The sequence below is a fragment of the Colius striatus genome, chromosome 7, assembly GCF_028858725.1.
Source record: "Colius striatus isolate bColStr4 chromosome 7, bColStr4.1.hap1, whole genome shotgun sequence".
In the NCBI taxonomy this organism is placed as follows: Eukaryota; Metazoa; Chordata; class Aves; order Coliiformes; family Coliidae; genus Colius; species Colius striatus.
In genome coordinates this window covers 8744221-8764519 of record NC_084765.1, presented here as the reverse complement: position 1 = coordinate 8764519, position 20299 = coordinate 8744221, and the positions used below count along the sequence as shown (strand labels likewise).

The following is a 20299-nucleotide window of genomic DNA, read 5'->3' as shown; positions in this document are numbered from 1 at the left end:
AATGAAAGCAGGCATGACAGAAAGGTGAGTTAATCTGTCTTCGTGCTTCTAAAAATTGACTGATATCATTGAGTAACTGTAAAGGCTTTGTGCCTGAGTTGCTCAGCACCACTTGAACAGAGGTGCTTAGTCGTTTGGCAGCGCTTTACAGGGGAGCAGCACTGCTGGAGTGCTGTTATGCATGCTGACAAACCTGCCTCAAGACAGCTCCTTGGAAACACAAAGGATTTTTCTAGTAAAAGCAAACAGCTAAATACTGGGGGAAGTGCTTGAGTTACTGTCCCTGGAAGTATTCAAAAGATGTGAACACGTGATGCTTAGGGACAAGGTTTAGTGGTGGCTATGGCAGTGCTGGGTTAACAATTGGGCTTGATGTTCCTTTTCAACTGAAACTATTTTGCGATTCTGAGTTTTAATAGACCAGACACCACCTTGAATTACAGGTAAGCAATTCCTAGCTAATCCTCTCCAGGCAATGACCCCCTAATCCACATTGAATACATTGGTGACTTCTAGCTGGCTGGAAGATGTTACCCCCACATCTGCTACAGCAGCTTTGCCAAGTGACTCTCCTTAAACTGTGGTACATGTCTGGATAACTGTTGGTGATGTAACATGCAGCACATAAAAACAATCTTCTAGCAGCACAAAATTTCACTTTCAAAGTTTCACAGAATCTCAGTCTTTTTGAAAGCTCACTTTTTACTTTTTTTCCTCCCCCCTTCATGTATCTCCAGAATTTAAAATGTGGGGTTTAAAATAGTTTCTCTTTTATTAAAAACCTACAGAAACAAAACCCATATGAGAGTAGTACAGGTAATTTGAGTAATGATCCTAAGTTACCATGTGTTTTCTAGAGAACAATAAACTATGTGACAAAACCATTGCTGCAAATAAGTTCCAACTGGAAAGAATGACTGGCTCTAGTAAAATCCATCTCATTCCAGACTTCCTGTTAGCTTGAACAGAAGTCAAATGTAAATAAGGCCATGACTCAAGTCTTCATATTGGTAAGTCTGTGTTTTGTGGTGTACATAATCATATAAGTTGAACAGAATCTCATACAAGTGTAAATTTCATAGTAAAGATGTCTTTATTCCAAAATAATAATAATAATGTGTTAGCCAGACAGCTACAAAACATCTACACAAGACTTTGGTAAGAAATATTCATGGTAGCTTTTTCATAATTCCACAGCAAACAAAAACAACAAAGGAAATCTAAAAATGCAATCAAACAAATTCTGTTTAGATTGTAGCCCGCACACACAGAATCCTACTGTACATTTGTTTAAGCCCCTAAATTTTTTATTATGTGTAAAGCTTCTACAGTTTGTATGTTAGAAAAAAAACACCATACACACACAATGCTAAGATCTGGTAGTTGAGGTCTACAAAAGTGGAGTGACATCTGTGCTTTTAGTTCAGCAGTATTATTCAGGAGATAGGAGAGATAACAGTTCTTATTTTTATTGACTGATAATCAGTGGCTATTACACTACTAGAAAGTTTACAGTAACAATGCATTACTTGCACATGTTTTATATCAGAGCTTTTATTCCGAATAGAAAATCAACCTCTTATTTTTTCTTCATCTGTTTTTGTTTGTGGTTTGGTTTTTTTTACAAAATGTAACAGGCTTAAATATTTCTTTTGTAACAAGTTAGAAGACAGACAAGTGATTTGTAAAATGTTTAAACAGAAAAACAGTGTGAAAAGCTAAACCTAAGCAGGAATGATCACACATTTCTGACCTAGTGCAATATAATTTGTCATTGAATGTATTAATAAGGTGGGAGAGTAAGAGAAAAAATTCCAACATTCGAAACTTTAATGAGCCTAAGAGAAATGATTGGAAATCACACTGAACAGTATCCCAAGAGAAAAAAAAAAGTATATGGAGAATCAAATTAGTAAGACCCACAGTGAAAGGAATACCAGATTATTTTAATGGACAACTTTGCAGGCATGTTCAGAATTATTTTCCTACATACCAAAGGGCATATTTGGGTTATGTAGCCTTTGGCAAAGGGACTAGTTAAAAGACAAAAGTGCTTGATGAACTGGAACAAAAATGAACAAAAATGAACATGCACAACATTGAGTTTAATTGATCATTTGCAGAAACAGGCACAGTTTTGCAAGATTAGCTTGAACAAAGGCTGATGAGAAAAAAAAAAGTCCAGAAACTCATTGCCTTTTTTTTTTTTCTGTTCGGGAGAAACTGTCTTCTGCTGCTCCCTCTGCCCCAAGCTCTCACATATCCAAGCCTACAAAAATCACTCTCTCACACATTTCATAGTCAAAGGTTACTTTCCTAAATGGTTATCCTCTGTTGGGCTCGGCAAGAACAGCTTGCAAAGGTGTGTGGGTTTGATTTGCATATGTAGCTCTGCCCTGGCTGAGTGCTGGGCATTAATTGCTGTAGCCCTTCTCTGCAGCTGTTTCTCCACTTAAATATGCTCAGCTGGTCACTTCTCCAGTATCTATATCATTCCAGTGGGGTTTATGGGTGGATATTTTTGGTCTAAAGGTAACATGCAAGGTAAGGTCATAAATGCATTACTTGGTGACAGTCTTGCTGCAACACTGTAATGACAGTGCTATAGAGAAAGAAACTGTGGAAATTTTTCAATAGGCACAAGGAGGTAAAGTATCTGAATTAATATTGTTAAATCAGCTGTGCAAAACATAAATGGTTTGGTTTTAGCATTAAACCTCATAATATTCGTTTTTCTCCTAGTTTGGTTCACTATGGGCTTGCACCCATTTTAGCAGTGGCAGGACAGGCTTAACATTGCAGTTAGTTCTATTATTTCCCTGGCCTTCTATTCATTTCAGATCTAAAAAAAGCCAGTAAAATACCTTGGGGATGTGGGATGCGACAGCTGTGGAAGTCTTGAGCAGCTCTTGCAGAGTTCAGTGGAGAAATGGTGATGAAAAGTCCTACAGTGCAATGCAGCCAGCCTGTTAGCCCATTCAGGTTCAGAGCGGTAATGTGAGGATTCTTAAGCTAATTAGTGATGGTGAAGTTGAACAGCCTTAGTGAGTGGTGGTTCACATCAAATGTAGACACTTAAAACCTGTGTCAGGATTGTCAGACTGTGACCAAGTGTTATGGAAGTGAGTAAGTTATTAAGGCTGGTTTAAAGAGACTACAAGATTTTTTTTTTCTCCATTCATTTCTCTCAAGCTTGTTTTAAGAGTCAGCATCAACAATCTTTACTTTCATTGTGTTATTAGGTAGAGACAAAGATGTAGGATGCCTTTCTGGGACCCAAAGATAAGCCACCATCTTCACCTTTAATCACTTTTGTTTTTAATATTGTTAAGCTTACAGGACAGTATTACATTCCAACAGCAAATGAATCCCAGGGTCCTGCTGATCCTACACCTGATCACGCATAAGGATGAGAGCTAAACTCTACAGGACATGGTGGAAATAGCAATTAGAATGGTGGGGAGCTGTTTTCTAATCTCAGGCAGTTTGCTAATCACTAAATGGTGAGGTTTATCCTGGTTAATATATCTACAAATGAGTTATTGTCAAAGATTTAGTAGTTTTTGGATCCTTCTATACTCTGAGTAAAAAACCCATAAATGACACTGCTCTAAATATATTCTTGTGTCAATCTGTAATTAATATTTTATAAGGCTGTCATTGTTTCCTTTCAGAAGTTCCTTTCCCTTTGTGAGTTATAATGGGTACATGAGGACCTGGCTTACCTTTTCTCCACTATTTTTATTATATTACATACCTCTTTCTCTCCTTGCCTGTGATTAACATCCTCATGAAACTGAATCTGGCTTTTTTTAATGTCTCATGTAGAAGTCTTTCTGTGACACAGCTGTTGTGACTATTGTGTTTGAATCCCATTTCTATTAGCTCTGTACCCATTGTGAGAGACAGTGAATAGACTCAATATAAGAATAAAGCATTGAAATATATGATAGCATTCACAAGTTTTCTTTGGGTGCTGTTTTGACTGTGGCTATGTAGTGGGCAGGCAGCATGATTGAGCTGCTCAAATAATTTCCTTTCTAAGTTTTCAGGAAATAAAGGCCATTTTGCATGGTCTACAGCATCCATGTGAGGAAAAGTATACAAGGTAATCATTATAACCATCAGTTTAACCCAACAGTGTAAAAAGATAGACATGCACCTTTAATGTTATTGAACCAGCATTACTGAAATTTCTCCTTGGCATAGTTGTATCATGTAGGCACTGCTTTGGATTTTCTAAATCAAACTGAGAGAGAAATCCTCCCATACACGAAACACGTCACTTAAGTTAATGTGCATGCATCCCATGTCTTTACAAGTAGTATTTCTATATGGCTATTCCATGTCCACAGATATGTCTGTATTTTAGTTAAATGACTCCTAATGACTTACTATTTTTATGCATTAAGGGCTGGCTGGAGTTCCAAAGATTTACTCTCAGCATAAATCTGTGTGGAAATATTTATAAAATATATTTCTTGCACCAGCAAGACTAAAAAGCAAACCACACTGCAAAAATGAAAACTAATATACACTTTATAATTCTTTTGTTTTAAAAACCCAGCTAAGGTTGACTTTCCATTTAGCTCAGAGTGCATCGCTTGGAAGCCTTGTGTTTTGTTAACAAGGATGAACATTACATGCTCTTAGCTCCTTTTTGTCTTTGCAGCTAGTAAACTGAGTACTTTTGGACCTCTTCTTTACCATCATGTAGCGTTCTTGAATTCCACCTCCACAGAGTGTAGAACATTCTGTCCAAGCAGTCCATGGTTTCAGTCTACAAACTGAAAAAATAAGTAATTTGATTAAATATTCAGCATTTCAGTCTAACCTACATATCTTAATACGTGTACCACTGTCCATGTGTGCACACTTAAATCTTTTGAATCCAAGATGGCACAATGTCTAGTTTATTACATTAGGAACTAGAAAACCTCAGTTAAGTGTAATCAAGCTGCATTTGTCAAACACTGAAAAAAATGTATTAAATTTACCATCTACATTATAAAAGAGAGAAAAAATTCGGAAACTGTTAAATGTTCAAAAGTGAACCACAGGTTATCAGTAATTTAGATCTAGTTAATGTGAACTATATCACAAGATAGTTTATATTTTATTGATTTGAGGCTTATTGAGAAAGTAGTTTGAGCAGATCTCTCACAGCAGTCCGAGTCTGAATCAGATTATTGAAGTAGAAATCAATTAAGTTTTGAAATGCAGCATTGGATCTGGGAACAAATACTTTTGAAGTTCAAAGGTAAGTGGATATGAAGTTTATCACCCAAGTTTACAAAAATTGCAACCAGACCTTTACCAGGTCTAAACTCCAGGTGTCTTCACATTCCACACTATGCAGTGAAGAAGCTAAAATATTTTCAGCGATGGGACATGGACAAATATGGGCCATTCTCCATTGTGCCCTAAACAGTAGCTATGCTTTGGCAATAAAGCTAAAACTTTTGCTAGACTGAAATGCTGAAAATGTTCTCACAGCACAAAGTGGAGCTGCACACAAACCCCTGTTATATGTAAAAGACAGACAAGAATATACTAAAAAATGGTTTCACACTCACCTGGATATTGCTCACTATCTATATTTTTCTTTGCTTGTTCACTTCTCCTTTTCTCTCGGGCCTCTTTCCAGCGCCTTTTTTCCATACCTGGGCCTCTCAGACATTTCCTTACTCGACATTTTGTACGCTGGACAGTTTCTGGGCATGCTGTTCCTCCAAACTGTGGTTCAATTTTAATCATTCTTGTCCTGATCATGTGGCCCTTTCCACATGAGGTATTGCATTCAGACCACTGGGACCACTCTGTTAGTTCACAGTCAATGGCTGCAAGGAATGAGCAATAGTCACAAAAGCTGCGAGATCTAACCAGAAGGTCAAGAGGAAACACATAGAGAAGCCTAATGAGTTTTTAAACCCTAAATATATGAATGCAACTTAAGCTTCCAGTCTTTTTAGCAAATGTTGTAAAGCTACATATCAAAATTTCTGAGTCCATTTGTAGCGGAACTGTTATTTGACACTTTCCTCAGTTTTATTTTTGATGAGTGGTTCTGGCAGATCACTAAAATAACAAAAAAAATTTGAATAATTCTCCTGTGCCACCATCAATTTTCCCACCCATATGTCTGGTTTTTAATGAAAAGCTGTTAAAAAATGAGTTATATTTACCAAGTATCTAATATGTCTGAGATCTAAGCCTTTCCTAATGGTAGTGTTATACTGTAAGCAAGATTCACTAATACCATTATGCCTGAAAAGTTTTCATCTTTCAGCACTGCTTAAAACTTACAGCCCCAGTTAATAATGATCAAAATGATAGTTCACTTTATTTAAGAAAGACTGAATTAGCAAATTACAGTCTCAAAGCCTTTTAAACCAACACTTTCTGTGAAAAGTAATGTAATTAGTTATAAAGCCTCATAAACTAGCTGTCAACAGGACACTAAAAGCAATCATAACTTAGTCAGTAGTGCCTTAGAAGACTGCAGAGCAAATAGAAATTTGCACCACCCAAGAAATGGGGTGGTTTTAGTGGATTAAGGTAAAGAAATCAATGCAGCTCTCTCCACACCATCCACTGGCTCATATGACTTTTCAGGTTGCAAAGGGTTATTGGTCATTGAAAAGGCTACAATACAGTTCGGAGATGTATCAAAGATGGAGTGAGCCTCTTTTGTGTTCTTTCTGTGAGCTAAAAGAATCACACAGGTGTGTGCTTCCTTCCTTCCTTCCTTCCTTCCTTCCTTCCTTCCTTCCTTCCTTCCTTCCTTCCTTCCTTCCTTCCTTCCTTCCCTCCTTCCTTCCTTCCTTCCTTTCCTTCCTTCCTTCCTTTCCTTCCTTTTTCCTTCCTTCCTTCCACCTGACTTACTATTGAAAAGTGCACAAACTGTTGCCTCTAGTTGTAGTGTTTTTGATATGCTGAAACATATTTACCCAAAACAATACTGGTCATCAGTGTAGGGTTAAGTAAGCAAGATGAAATTAAGACATGGTCATATTTCAGCTCTCAAAAGCTTAAATTGCACAATAATAATGCCTCAAATAATTAAAAAAAATAATTCACAGTTGATGTCACTCCTATCTAAGAAGTGATGCTAAAAAAAGGTAATGAATTTTGACCCATAGACTATGACACTCATATGTAGCCTCCTCTTTCCAGAGAGCTTCCCACGCTTACGGCATTCAGGCAGCATGCATTTTTCTGCTTGTTCCAGCTCCTCATTGCAATCTCCAAGCTCAGCAGCAGATTTCAGCATCCTTTGCCGTGTTCGCATTCCCTTCCCACATGTTACACTGCAGTCACTCCACTCGGACCAAGGAGAGAGTAGACAGGGGATGGTATCTAATATGAAATTAAAAAGGTAATACATTTTTCTTGTACATAAATTACAAAGGTATATATTTAGGAAATACAGGTGGAGAATGTGCTGTGTTTTATCTGCCATGAACCAGTTATATTTTGTTATCACTCTGGACAATATTAATCACAAGCTGAGGGATGTTGCTGAGGAAGCTCAGAAAACACTGTTAAATTGAAATGTTAGCTTGGTTTTAGTACCTTTTCTTTGCTATCTTTTTCTATAGCTTATTTATCTGTGCAGAGTCCTAGTGTTAAATAGTTTAAGAAAGTATGTCCCCCCAATTTCTGAACTGTTCATGGGCTAAAAGAAGAGGCCATCGTGTTATTCTAGCCTTAGGATTAAATGCAGTTCATAGTCCACAGATGAGAGTTGCTTACGTATGACTTGTAACATACACATCACTGTGTAGGTAATACAATAATAAGATACCACTGGGTATTTTTTATTGGTACCCTCCTCCTGATGGTGAATGTGGTACTTAGTGCACATTCCCTAAGGGATCTAATTTTTAGGAGACCAACGAAAAAAAACAACATTGCTTCCAGTTTAGTTGTGTTCTTTGTGTGATGGAGCAATGTGTCAGAAACGATGCCTTGCTTTACAGCAGAGGAGAGAAACTCAGGGACACTTACGGCACTCAGGCATCATGCATTTCTCTGCCTCTGTAGTTTCTGCCTTGCACATGGATCCATCAGCAGGAGTCATCTTGATCATTCTGTGTCGTCTCTTCATCCCTGTGCCACAGCTAGCACTGCATTCATCCCACTCTCCCCATTCAGTGACAAGGCAGCTGCTAGGGGCTATTCAAAATGGACAGGGAAAATTGTTCAGTAGCAGAGCTAATACAAAGAAATGGTTTAGGCAGTACTGCTATTGTCTGGGTTTTACAAAACTAAATACTTACAACATTCCTCATTTACAATACATTTCTCAGTCTCTTCGGTAGGAACTTTGCACATAGAGCCATCTTCAGGGAACTGTTTTACATATCTCTCCCTAGATCGGGTCCCCATTCCACAGGAAACACTACAGGGGGACCATGTAATCCAGTCAGACATCATGCAAGTGGAACCATCTAAAATACAGAGAACCATTTCAATTGCTCACATTAACAGAACTGCTGATAAATCTGCCCATTTTTGTGCAGTATCACTTTTATACCGCCTCTCACATTCTGTCCTCTCCTCTATTAACATACTTTCTCCTTATACTTCGTGTACCAATTCAGGTGAACTGAAGAATTGACCAGACAGCTTTGATTTGTATTCTTCAGCAATTAATCCTCTATTTGCCATAACCCAAGTCATACTACAACAACTAACAGCTTTCACACCTTTAGAAGAAGAGTAAAGCCTACAAGTTGTTTTACAACTTTCCTTTCTGTTACCTTCATCACTACAGCCTGGACCCATGCATGGCTGAAAATCTTGGGTATCTGGACAGGGTACACTGAGGTCCAGCTGAGCTTTAAGCATCCTTTGTCTCATCCTCTTGCCCTTTTCACAGGTAGAAGAGCTGCAGGCTGACCATGGGGACCAGTTTGAATATATGCATGTCTCAGGGGTATCATCTAAAAAGTAAGAAAAGGCAGTGAATGTTAAAAATAGTCTTCCATTTGCTTCTCTGTACTTCGCTGATGATTTCTTTAGATGCTAATAAGATATGTTCTTTCCTCCTGCACTCTGTCTTCTCCATTTTATCCCAAAAGAAAAAAAAAAGACCAATTGCCAACTTTCATTTTTTTAAGAAAATATTTTTTATTTGCACCCCAAAAGGCTTCTCTCTTCAATAATTTTTATTATTACTGTTATCTTGCAGGTATACATGAAGTTTTTTTGCTGTATAAGGGAAGGCTAATAGTAGAAGTGGTAAAAGATGAAAATGTAAATCACTTTTTTGGCACTAAGTGGAACTTTTGCTCCTAAGTCAGTTTTTTACTTTATCTAGAAATGACAGCAGAGAATGGAACAAAATATGAATTAGTACAGCATAAACTAATTTGAAATGTACCTTCTTCTTTTTCCTCTGGTGCTAGGTCTGCCACAATATCATCTATGTTGTCAGGTACAATATTGCATTGCTCCCCCTGCAAAGAAATTATTTTGGAGATTCAATAAAGGAAACTCATACATGTGCACAGTGAGAAGGGCTAAAATAGCATACTGTGAGTACTATTGCATCTGCATCACTTTTTTTAATCTTCTAATTCTTATGTATACTTAAAAAACCCAATTAAGCAGATCCAGTAATTACCAGAAGTAGGAGAAATGATACCTTAAGACAGTTTTATCTCTTTTCTGACATCATCTTTGCTATGGATAGGAGTGTAGATTTGAGGGAGGTGAGAGGAAGGACTGGGTTTTTTTGTTTATGAAGTAGAGGTTTTTGCTTGCATGTGAATTTTCTCTATATTTGTTATACCTTGCGTGCAATTCTCTCAATGACAACTCTGGCTACCAGCTTGATAGACCCTCCTTCTGGATCATAAAATGGACTTTGAGGATGATCTAAGCTTGTAAGTGGTCTGATCTTCTCTTGAGGCACTGTGGGTTTGTTAGGAGACTGCAATCAAAAACAAACAAAAAATGTTTTAAAAATAAACTAATAATTAGTATTAATAATACAAGTTATCTGCAGAAATTAAAACCTCTCTGAAATGCTAAGGGGTGGATTCTAGTATAAGGTGAACTCAGTACATTTGTAATTAATGGTAAGTTGTTGGTTCTTTTTCTTTGGTCAGGAAGCACTTCTTTGACACTTTGTGATTGAACCCTGAAGCTGAGTTCACAATAAGATATATATGCCTTGTTGTGCGGTTAGATAACTACTTTAACAAAAAAACTATTCAGTATACCTCCAGAGATGCATTATAATGCGAGAACTTCCTTAGGTTCTAAGGAAATATGTGTGGTGCTTGAGGATGTGACTAATCTCGTCTGTAGACACGCATAGTGTAGGTGCATTTGTCACCTACAGAGATCTAACCAGTTCATTAAACTTGACAAAGCTCATTTGGTCCAAACCAAGGCTTTACCTGGAGATGATGTAAATCTCTTCCTAGACAGAGAGTGATGGAGACAGAGAAAATGGATGATTTTACAGTATTGTAGTGATGAGGAGTCCAGAGTTTCAACCCCTGCTATAAGTAATAGCTAAGTTTTCTGTGCCAAACAGAATAGTTGGCATTAGGTTGAAACAGTAGAATACTCAAGTTGATGTGGCTGCTGATGGCACACAGATCTGTATCAAAGGGGTTGGACACCTTAATGCTTAGTTTTGAGCAAACTAAGTCCTCCATTTATTCAATAGGTGAATATAATAATAACCCATGTGAATGCAACATTATCCTGTTAATAATAACGCTTAGGGAATTCTGATATGACAACTGACAGAAACTGTTACAGCATCTGTCTAAATGATTTTTAATTCATGATATGCAGGTTTTTTAGAGTAGTATAGAAGTGTTCATGGCATAAAACAGCTTTCACTCTGCACTGCTTTAAGGTAAGCTTTATGTTTTGAATATCATACAAACAGTGCACATACCTCATAGGTAACACCACTGTCTGTGCCAGCATCCCAGGGGATTAGATCCTGAACGACTTTCTGAACCCAGCCACAGTCCTTGGTACAGAGATCTTCTGCAGACAGACCCACGTTCCAGTCGGGGCTGGGGCCCAGCATGGTGAGGAAGGACATCAGGTGCCGGTGACGATCCACAGAAAACTCAGCAGAGGGAGCAGCTCTCCTGCAAATTGGCCACAAGAAGTTTATTAACTGAATTCAAGTTTGCTGCTGGAAGGCAATTAAACTGCTGCTTCAAACTGGGAAATAGTGAATGCTGGCATTTCGCTGTGTTTGGTACATAGAGATGGAGAAACAGGACAGGGACAGGACTGCTGCTCAGCTAGTTTCAGGTTACGTGTACTGTCTGAGAAACACCTTTGATATTGTTCAAGGAGATTTATGGTTTAATGGGTGAGAGAGACGTATGAATAAAGATCTGCAGCAGCATGCTTATGTTCTTAGTCATATAATAATAAGTAAAAAGTCTGTCATGACCATGAAGTGAAATAGCAGAGAAATACCCTGAGGATTTGATTGCTGGGAAACTTTTTACCTTGCAACAGATAATACAAATTCCAATGACAAAAGTGGTGGAAGTGCTACTGTGTATATGTGTGTGAAAAAACACTCATTAATAGGGTTTTAGTGCTCATGTAAGTGAGAGATTAATGACCGTTGCCAGCCCTAGAGAGTTGAGCCAAGACTTTTGCACATTTCTGCCAGTGTATGTGAAAATGCCTCTATTCATCCAGCCTTTTTCAGCTGTTCCCTTAGGAAAAAATCATGCTGAATCATGCAGTGCTCTGCCACGCTGACAAGCAACTATTACATTCTTATGCAAATGATAAATGAAATCAGGCCTGGACTGGTCACAGATGAAAAGCTGGACTTTTTTATGGCATCTTTCTCATGAGCAGCAACAAATGCAGAGTTCTTTAAAACATGATTTTGGCAATCCTCTCTACTAAATACTGGCCTGATATCAACCCAAGTTTTCTCTAGTTATAGAACATGGGTCAAGACAAAGTCAAGTTGAGGTTTATTTTCAGTTTTATGCCAAAACACACTGCTTTATGAGTATATAAAAAGCACATTCCTTTTTGAAAATAAATGGAATAAGGGTTTCTAACAGTGTTATTTGTCCTACATTTTGGAGTTAGTTAGCTGCATATGTAATTCACATGCACTGTTCTTCTCTAGTCATAAGGAGTTTATTCTTCCTATAAATGATTGTGTCCCTGTAAATACGTGGCATTTAATTTCTATATTTTTCTGGCTCACAGCACTCTCAGCACCTTAGGAAACAAACAAACCAGAACAGCCCAAAAACAATGACTTTGATGTTCAAACGTGAGATGTCCAAATCTTAGTGTGTCTAGTTACCCTTTAAGAGGCAAGTTGCAGAAGCACGGATTTGCTAATAGGTAAAATGTTTTGGTTACTCCTGTTGTGAAGACTTTAGAAATTGTTTCTCACTGTGTAAATGATCTTACATACAATTAAATACTCTGAGTAGAAGAGTTTCTAAGTGTTTGATGACATTAATCCTGCTTTTCCCAGAAAGAGAGACACATGATTATTTTTTTCTCTATGGCAGACAGAACACTGGTTTCAGTGGAACAATTTGATGTAAAATAATAATAAACAACGGTATCAAGTTCGCTCTGTGAATACAGCATCCTGAGATACTTGTCAAGTATATAGCAGTGATTAGTCTTAAAAAGCCTGCTAACTGACTTGAATTTTCTGAAGGATTTACTGCATTATAAAGGTTTCTAAGAATTCCCTACAGGAATTTTATATTTCAAACAGTACACAAGAGGAGTCTAAACATTACACAGTAAAAATAACAAACGGAGCTGTGTGTTTGTATACCTGATCTTTAGACTAAGAGTCTGTCTAATCTGGACACTACAAAATGGACACAGAGGTCAGCTTGTGCAGGGGAAAAGCAAGAGCAGCATGGAGCCGATACCACATGAGTTGGTATGTATTGTGTGATATTATGGTTTGATGCTCTGTGCACACACGCCGTCAGAAAAGACAAGAGGCAGACACAACCATCCTGTTTAAAGGCAGAGGGTTGCGAATGATTACTTTAGACACATAGTAATGGAAAATTGTTGTCACCTGTTACTCCTGTGGTAGGCACATACCATTAAGGCTTTGAATGCTTTGTTAGGAAAGTAAATATTAATCATATTATTAATATATATCAAAATTGTGTATTTAAATTATAACTATATCGATATTGAATCTGTTTAGAGGAACTCTTCAGTGGGAGATACTCTGCCTACAAGCCTTTCCATGTGTTAAATTGTACCAGTAAACCTCCTGCAATTTTTCCTATTTCAAAGCACTTGGCCTATCTTCTGCTCCTTCTCTAGGACAGCTAGTTTTATGGCCTTTTTGCTGTATTTTATCCTGTAACTGTTTAACACAGAAATGTGGAGGTTAACAGAGGACAAATGGAGACATGTTTCCTCCTCTTTCTTAACTCCTGTGCAGACACATCCACAGTGCACACACACTTTGTCTGCAGTGCAGCACAACACGCTAGGTTGGACATTTAAGAATGAAATATTTAAAACACATATATTATCATAAAATGTATTTCCTGCAGTTACTGCTTTATTAATTAATTTCTGTGTGATTACTTGTAAGCAGTATAAATACAAATCTGAACTACAGTTGTATAATGTTGCCCAACATTTAGAGACCTATAATTAGTGCTGTAATTAAAGAGGAGAAACGGGCTGATCTCAAGCACAGTTGGTAACTACTACTTTTGGTGTAGTTACAGGCACTGATTGGGTTTATATAGCAGAGACTTTTGGTGGGTTTTGTTTGGGTTTTCTTTTTTGATAAAATGACAAATTTCAAATGTTGCCAGTATCTCCATGAATGATGGATTTATGATGATGGCAGGAACCCATATCCTGCCACACATACCTCAACAACACATCTGTCTCAAGTGTCCTAAGATTGGCCTATGGATCATTGTGGAGGAAATTACTGTAAAAATGTGCTCAAGTGCAATTGAAACCCAGCCCTTTTTCATTACTGTATGGTAAATACACCTGATCAAATAGGTATGTATGTAATCTTTTTTACCTCTGCTTTCAATACAAGTATATATTGACTTTGTAAAGGTTTTACATTTTAAGAAAATGTTCTTCTGTGACAGGTTAAGCATGTTTGGTAATGCCCACAGGAAAAGCCTAAAGTTTCTAACTGATGTGAATTTGCTGTAAGAGATAAGTATGTCCCTTTTCCCTCCCTACACACGTATATGCATAAAGCCAGTGGCAAATACCAGTAGCGAAGCAAATTCTAAACATTAGGTAAGTTCTAGATGACAACCCTGAGAGCCCCAGCGGGCTAGGGAATCCTGCTTTCCTTGGCTGAGGCAGATGGTACTTTTCCACTGTGAGCCTGATCAGCCTGCAGACAATTCCTGTCACATAGAACAGAATGAAGCAAAGTACTAGGTGGTGTCCTGCATCCTAATGTTTTCCATTTTCATTGTTTTTGTTCTCTTTTGGTTAGCATGATTTGGCTCTCCCGCTACAGGGATGCCATATACCGAGCTTCACAAGAAAGTGTACTTTTTTACCCATTTTTTGTAGGTTTTTTTTTTTTTTCTAGGTTCTTTGTTTGTTTGGGGTTTTTTTAAAGGCTAAAAGAGCACAAATATGATTTTGCTTTACAGGATTTTTTTCCTTAAGCTGCAATAGAGTTGCCATCACTGCTGGGGGTGGGGACTCAAGAAAACCTTTGACAAATTATCAGAAAATGTAGTGGTGAATCAATACTGTTGTGTTCTACTAATATCCCTGTAAAAGACAATAGAGCACACATAAGGATGTGGGTCGTGGAGAGTTACTGGATAGAAAATGAAAAACAATATTTTTCAGAATAAAACTTAGAGTTAATTTTTGGTTAGTGTACAAGTAAAAAAAGTAGAAAAAGGCAGCCTAAGCATATACTCTTTAGGATACTAAGTAGCTCAACAAATAAGGCCATTTATAGGATTGGAAGCATTGTGAATTTTACTTCTGGATACTGTGTGAACTAGATTCATATAAGATTCGTATCAGATTAATATAAGCTTTTTGCTTCACCCATGCATAAAGTATTTTCCAACAACACAAAAGCTTATTATGTAAGGACAGGTTTGAACTTGAGGAGCATTGGTATTTCCACTGCAGTGTAGTGCAGAATCTCTCTTACTAGCTGTCAAACTCACCAGGCTGGCTCTCTGCAGTGATTCTAGCTGTGGCAGCACAAATGTAAATGATTTTTTTCCAAGAAAAAAATTAAACCAATGTATTAGATGCTTGTTATCCAGCAGTGGAGGAAAAACCTACAGCTTGAAACATCTTCAGAAATACTGAGTTTGTACGGTGCTTCACAGTTGTCCAAGTTCTGACTTCAGTTGTGGGTAAAAAAAATGTTGTGATTAAGTGGGCATATTAGAAAGAGCAGGAGAGCCTAAAATCCTAAGTGTTATGGTAGGTGCTCAAAATAAAATTCAGGTAGTTTTATGTATTTCATGCTGTGGAAAAGAATCTGATTGATTCCACAGACTTAACAACTGTATGGAGTGTATGGTAGTTTGAAATAGCTTCTACATCTCCAGGTTTCTTCACAGAGCTTTATTAATGTATAACCACCCTCAGCCTATTATTACAGTCTTTATATTAGTTTCAAGTGTACCAGGATCTGATCTTGCTTGTGCTAAGGATAAAGCAGTAGCCTTTTCAGATGGGTTGAAAAAAAGTGTAAACACAAGAGAAGCCAGTCTGAGTCTGATGACCATCGGAGGTGATAGGTAGTTGAGATCACTGTGAACCACATTGCCACTGCTTTAGTGTCAGTTCTAGGAAGTGCTGATATTGTGAAAACACTGGGGTTAACAAGAGAGCATAGCACGTTAAATAGATCATGAGAACTGCATATTTTTAGGAAACAGTAAATGAATTGCCTGTAATACCTCTAGTCAGCAAAGGTGATGTCCTTTCTGAGAATCTTGCTTACATTACTCACAAACACACTTTCCAGGATGAGCACTCTTATTTGTTCATCGTTAGAGATTTCACTGTTGATTCAAATCACATTATGTTGATGGAAACACATTTCACAGCCTTGAACTTCCAACTCTGCACCTCCTACCTACCAACAGCACCTACACAACATCTGGTTTACTGAATAAGCTTTAAAATAAAAACATCCTGAAAAGTTCACTAGATTCCAAGAAAAAAAAAATGAAGAGAACTAAGATCTAAAATTGAGTGGAAAAAAACTCTGCATTCCTAGAAGTTCCACTAACAGAACTAATTCAATGGCGTAATTAGATGACAAATAATTTATGAAGTGATGCAAAAGAATTAGGACCAGTGCATGGACAAGTTTTATGCACAGGTATCACCATCTGAAAATAAAAGCAGAATTTCAGAATTGCCCAGAAGAAGAGGGAGAATCCATCTTAAATTCTGCTTAAATGCAAGGTAGGCAAGCATTTAACCTAATGAATAATTGAAACATGTGCATGTCCCAAAAGAGCCAGGGAAAAGAAAACTACAGTAAAATGAACAAGTGAGTCAATGAAATTTGACTGGCATCCATTAAAAAAAGTTGAAAAGTACTTCAATGCCAAGCTACTGTTGCCTCTGAGCACCAAATCAGAGGAGGTGACAGGGTTTGGCTATTTTGTTTCATAATGAAAGAATAAAGCCACAGAAAAATCTTATACATTTACCTTTTGGACAACAAAAAGGTCTGCACAATAACATCTTTCTTTGCTGTATGTAAGGTCTTAAAATGAGACTGTTGCCCATCGCTGGATAAAAGAAATGGATATCTAATGACGTGCACAACTAAGGAATTACATTGTTACCACTGATATTAAAACCACTAATCAGAACAGATGCTGTTCTAAACTATCATTAATCTAAGTATTTACAAAAAGCATTTCAAAAGAAAGTGACTATGTAGTGCATCTTTCAAATGTAGGATCATAGAATTCTATGATTCCATGACATTTTCACATTGCCATCTAAACGTACCTGGACTGCTATTCATTAATCTAGCAATTATGAGGTTTAACACCTTCAGAATGGGTACACCCTATTGCTATGATTAACAAACATGAAAAGGCTCTCCTCACTGAAAAGAATGCTCAGATATCTCAAGGTAGGATTGCAGTTTCTGAAAACTGCTAGTTTGTGTTCACAAGGCTGCCACAAGACAGATAGGTGTAGTTATCTCACGTAGTGCTGGCAAAAATTACTACTGTTTAGAAAAACAAAGCCAAAGGACTATAACTGTACAAATTCAGGAAATTTGGAGCTTTAGGGAAGCAAATTGTCTTCTCAGAATAATTATAGATATATTTACAGAGGAAATCCTACAGGATATTTTAAGCTGACTGTTGCTTTGTATCTCCTTTTCACCTGGTTAATCTACAAAGCACCGACCATGCCCTGTTTGGCCTGAAAAAGAGATGAAAGATCATAAGCGTAAGAACTATCATAGACAGATTTCTGATCCTTTCCTCTCCTATTAACAATAACAGATAAGCAGCGTAGATCTATTTATGAATAAACTCTGGTTTGCTATCTATTTAATGTATTCAGAATATTAGATAACAGCAATGATCTCCTTAATAAAAATTACTATAAGGATGTTTATTGGAATATCTACAAAATGTAGATGCTCCTTCAAATTCCTTTCTAAGATTTAAAAATAATACTGTCATGCATTTCAAAACCATTATTTTTGCAAATGTCAAAAGCTCTGAATTGCATTTTACATGTCCTCAGTCCCAATGTAATCTCTGAAGATATCCAGTTCATCTCACCACCTTTATTGACAATGATACACGTTCTGTTTCATTCAGCATCTGTATCCATCTAACCTACATATTCCTTTTGGTTTCTGGAGATGTGAGTTAAAGGAAGTGTTTAATTATTGTTACATTCATAACCATGCAAAGAGATAACAACTGGAAATTTGAAATTGTACATATAGATTTCTGTTTAAAAAAAATTTAAATGGCAAATTGTTTCAGTTATTTGGTGAGTATTTACATAAGAATGAGGTGTTAGGATTAGTAAATAGACATATAATTGCAGGAAAATAATGCATACATGATTACTTACAGAATTATAAAGGGAAATTATTTTGGCTTAAGGAAAGACAACAGATGGTTGGGAAATCATCATAAAACACTAACTACCAATGGAAGGAACACGTAAAGAAAACAAAAACAAGGCTAGAATGGGATAAGTGAGTTTGATTTAATTGGATGGCCATTAATTTCCGTGAACAATTAGTAGAAAGTTCTTGCAATGATTGTTCTTAGTTACATCTTTTCTATGTGTTAATACCCAACCTTTTTTTCCTTGCTTAGTGACATTTGAAATTTAACTACAAAGTAAATGGTAAATGATAGAAAATGGAACTGCCATATGTGCTTGCTCTGACAAAAAATGATTGATACATTTTTTTTTTCTTTTCCAACAAACACATATGTTCTTCCTTACTCATTTTTTTTGAAATTGCATTATGAATTTCTCAATGTGGGTGACAGACCATCTGTCAAACAATGAAGTTTCCTTAAATCTTAATAGTACACATAACACTTCAGACATTAACTCTTTTCACAAGCATGATGCAGTTTTGCACTTAGGGGTTTTTTTAGTCAACACATAATATATGTATGTAATGATCAATGCAAAGACTCAGGTAAATGTGATACTTTACAATAACATGTGACTTCTCACAAGGAGAGGTAGATATTTTTAGCCTTGTGCTGCTAGTATAAACCCCAGTATTATTTAGTTCTGCTTTCTGTGAAAAACAAAGACTATATACTCATTTTTTCACTTAAATGGAACCCTGTAGGGCAATTAAAATACAGTAACCAAGTTGCAAGGACAGCATATGGTGTTGGGTTTACTCAGTCTTGTTAAGTTCCTAAAATATGAATAAAACAGAAATTCACATGATTAAAACTTTTATATTAATTATCCAATATATAAATGCATTTTGAGCTTAATCACACCTAATCTCAAATTCAGATGAATAAAAAATCTGCTTAAATGTCGATCACTTTAAATGGAGTTTTAAAATGTGTTTTGTCAGATTTACTTCTAGTTCTTTTGGTTTCACTGAAACAAGTATTTCTGTGTTTTGGATAAGATTTAGAATTTATACTTCAAAAATCTAATAACACTAGGAAGAATTTCTGTTTTCAATGTGAAACCATAAATTTACCATTTAGATACAATTCTTACGTGAAAGCTTTCATTTTGAAGTCAAAGTTTTTTACCAAAAGTGTTTTGATAAGCTCTGCTCATGCATAAACTGCTTATTCAACATAAATTACTCCTGCATAGAGCTTTCAGCAATTTACTTACTGAAAGTTCTGTGAAACTTTCAAAGTACAAGTCATACAAGTAGCGATCACCTCATGGTTCAGGGAAAATAGTAGTCCTTAAAATGGCACATCAACAGTCTGGAGGAATGCAATACTGAAGGAAGGAAGAATATACACCACACCTATAATTAATCATTTAACCAAATGAATTGGTTATCCAATAGCCAAATGCAAAGCTGAGGCATTCAGAATTCTTTTGCAGCTCTAGATAGATTTAAGTATTTGTCTTCATGTTATCAAAAGTTACAATTGATTTTTTCCCTATATACATATATATATTTATTATGTCAGATTATCCTTTATGCATTACTGTTTCTGATTAAAACAGGCTTTGGAATTCTTCTATTTCTGAAAATATTAAACTTCACTGGAATAATTCCAGCTATCTATAAAATCATAAAAGGAGAAAATAGCTGAGCTAGACATACTATTGTGTTGCCATAGTGACTGTCTGGGCTTCTCGTTCCTCTCATTTTGTACACACAATCTTCAAATTTTGGAAATGTTTCCTAATACTATACTGTCATTTTGTGGAAGGAAATTTCATTTACATCTGGATTGATAGTTATTGGCTTTTGCCTCATTTTAGGATAGACAGGACAATATAATGGGAGATAACAAGAGTGATAAAAATTTGTGGGGAAAAAATAACTCCAGGAATTTACAAAAATAAAGAATAAGAACACACATGCTGTAGTGACACTATCAAAATAAAAAGTTGCCATACAAGAATAAAAATCCATCCTTTACAGAATACGTTATATTCAATGGTGGGGGAAAAGCAACAGAATCCTTTGTAGGCTATGATCATGCTGTATTCCTAGTATCCCTTTCATCAAACTAGTAAAGTTAATATGACTTTTAACTGTAAGGCTCAAATGGCATATCCACACTAGTAAAAGATTATACTT

The 20299-nt window shown here is 36.5% G+C and overlaps 1 protein-coding gene across 2 annotated transcripts in view; it reads right to left on the bottom strand.

Moving 5' to 3' along the window:
- Positions 1-1070: 1070 nt before the first annotated feature.
- SPON1 (spondin 1) overlaps positions 1071-20299 on the bottom strand; it is a 193096-nt gene continuing 173867 nt past the window's right edge. For both annotated transcript variants that reach the window (XM_061999709.1, XM_061999708.1), the window contains 9 exons: positions 10925-11126; positions 9800-9940; positions 9389-9464; positions 8766-8948; positions 8283-8453; positions 8011-8178; positions 7195-7359; positions 5577-5840; positions 1071-4787 (listed from right to left, as the gene is read on the bottom strand). In XM_061999709.1, coding sequence (XP_061855693.1) covers positions 4624-4787; positions 5577-5840; positions 7195-7359; positions 8011-8178; positions 8283-8453; positions 8766-8948; positions 9389-9464; positions 9800-9940; positions 10925-11126 — 1534 coding nt within the window. In that variant the 3' untranslated portion in view covers positions 1071-4623. The remainder of the gene's footprint in view (positions 4788-5576; positions 5841-7194; positions 7360-8010; positions 8179-8282; positions 8454-8765; positions 8949-9388; positions 9465-9799; positions 9941-10924; positions 11127-20299) is intronic.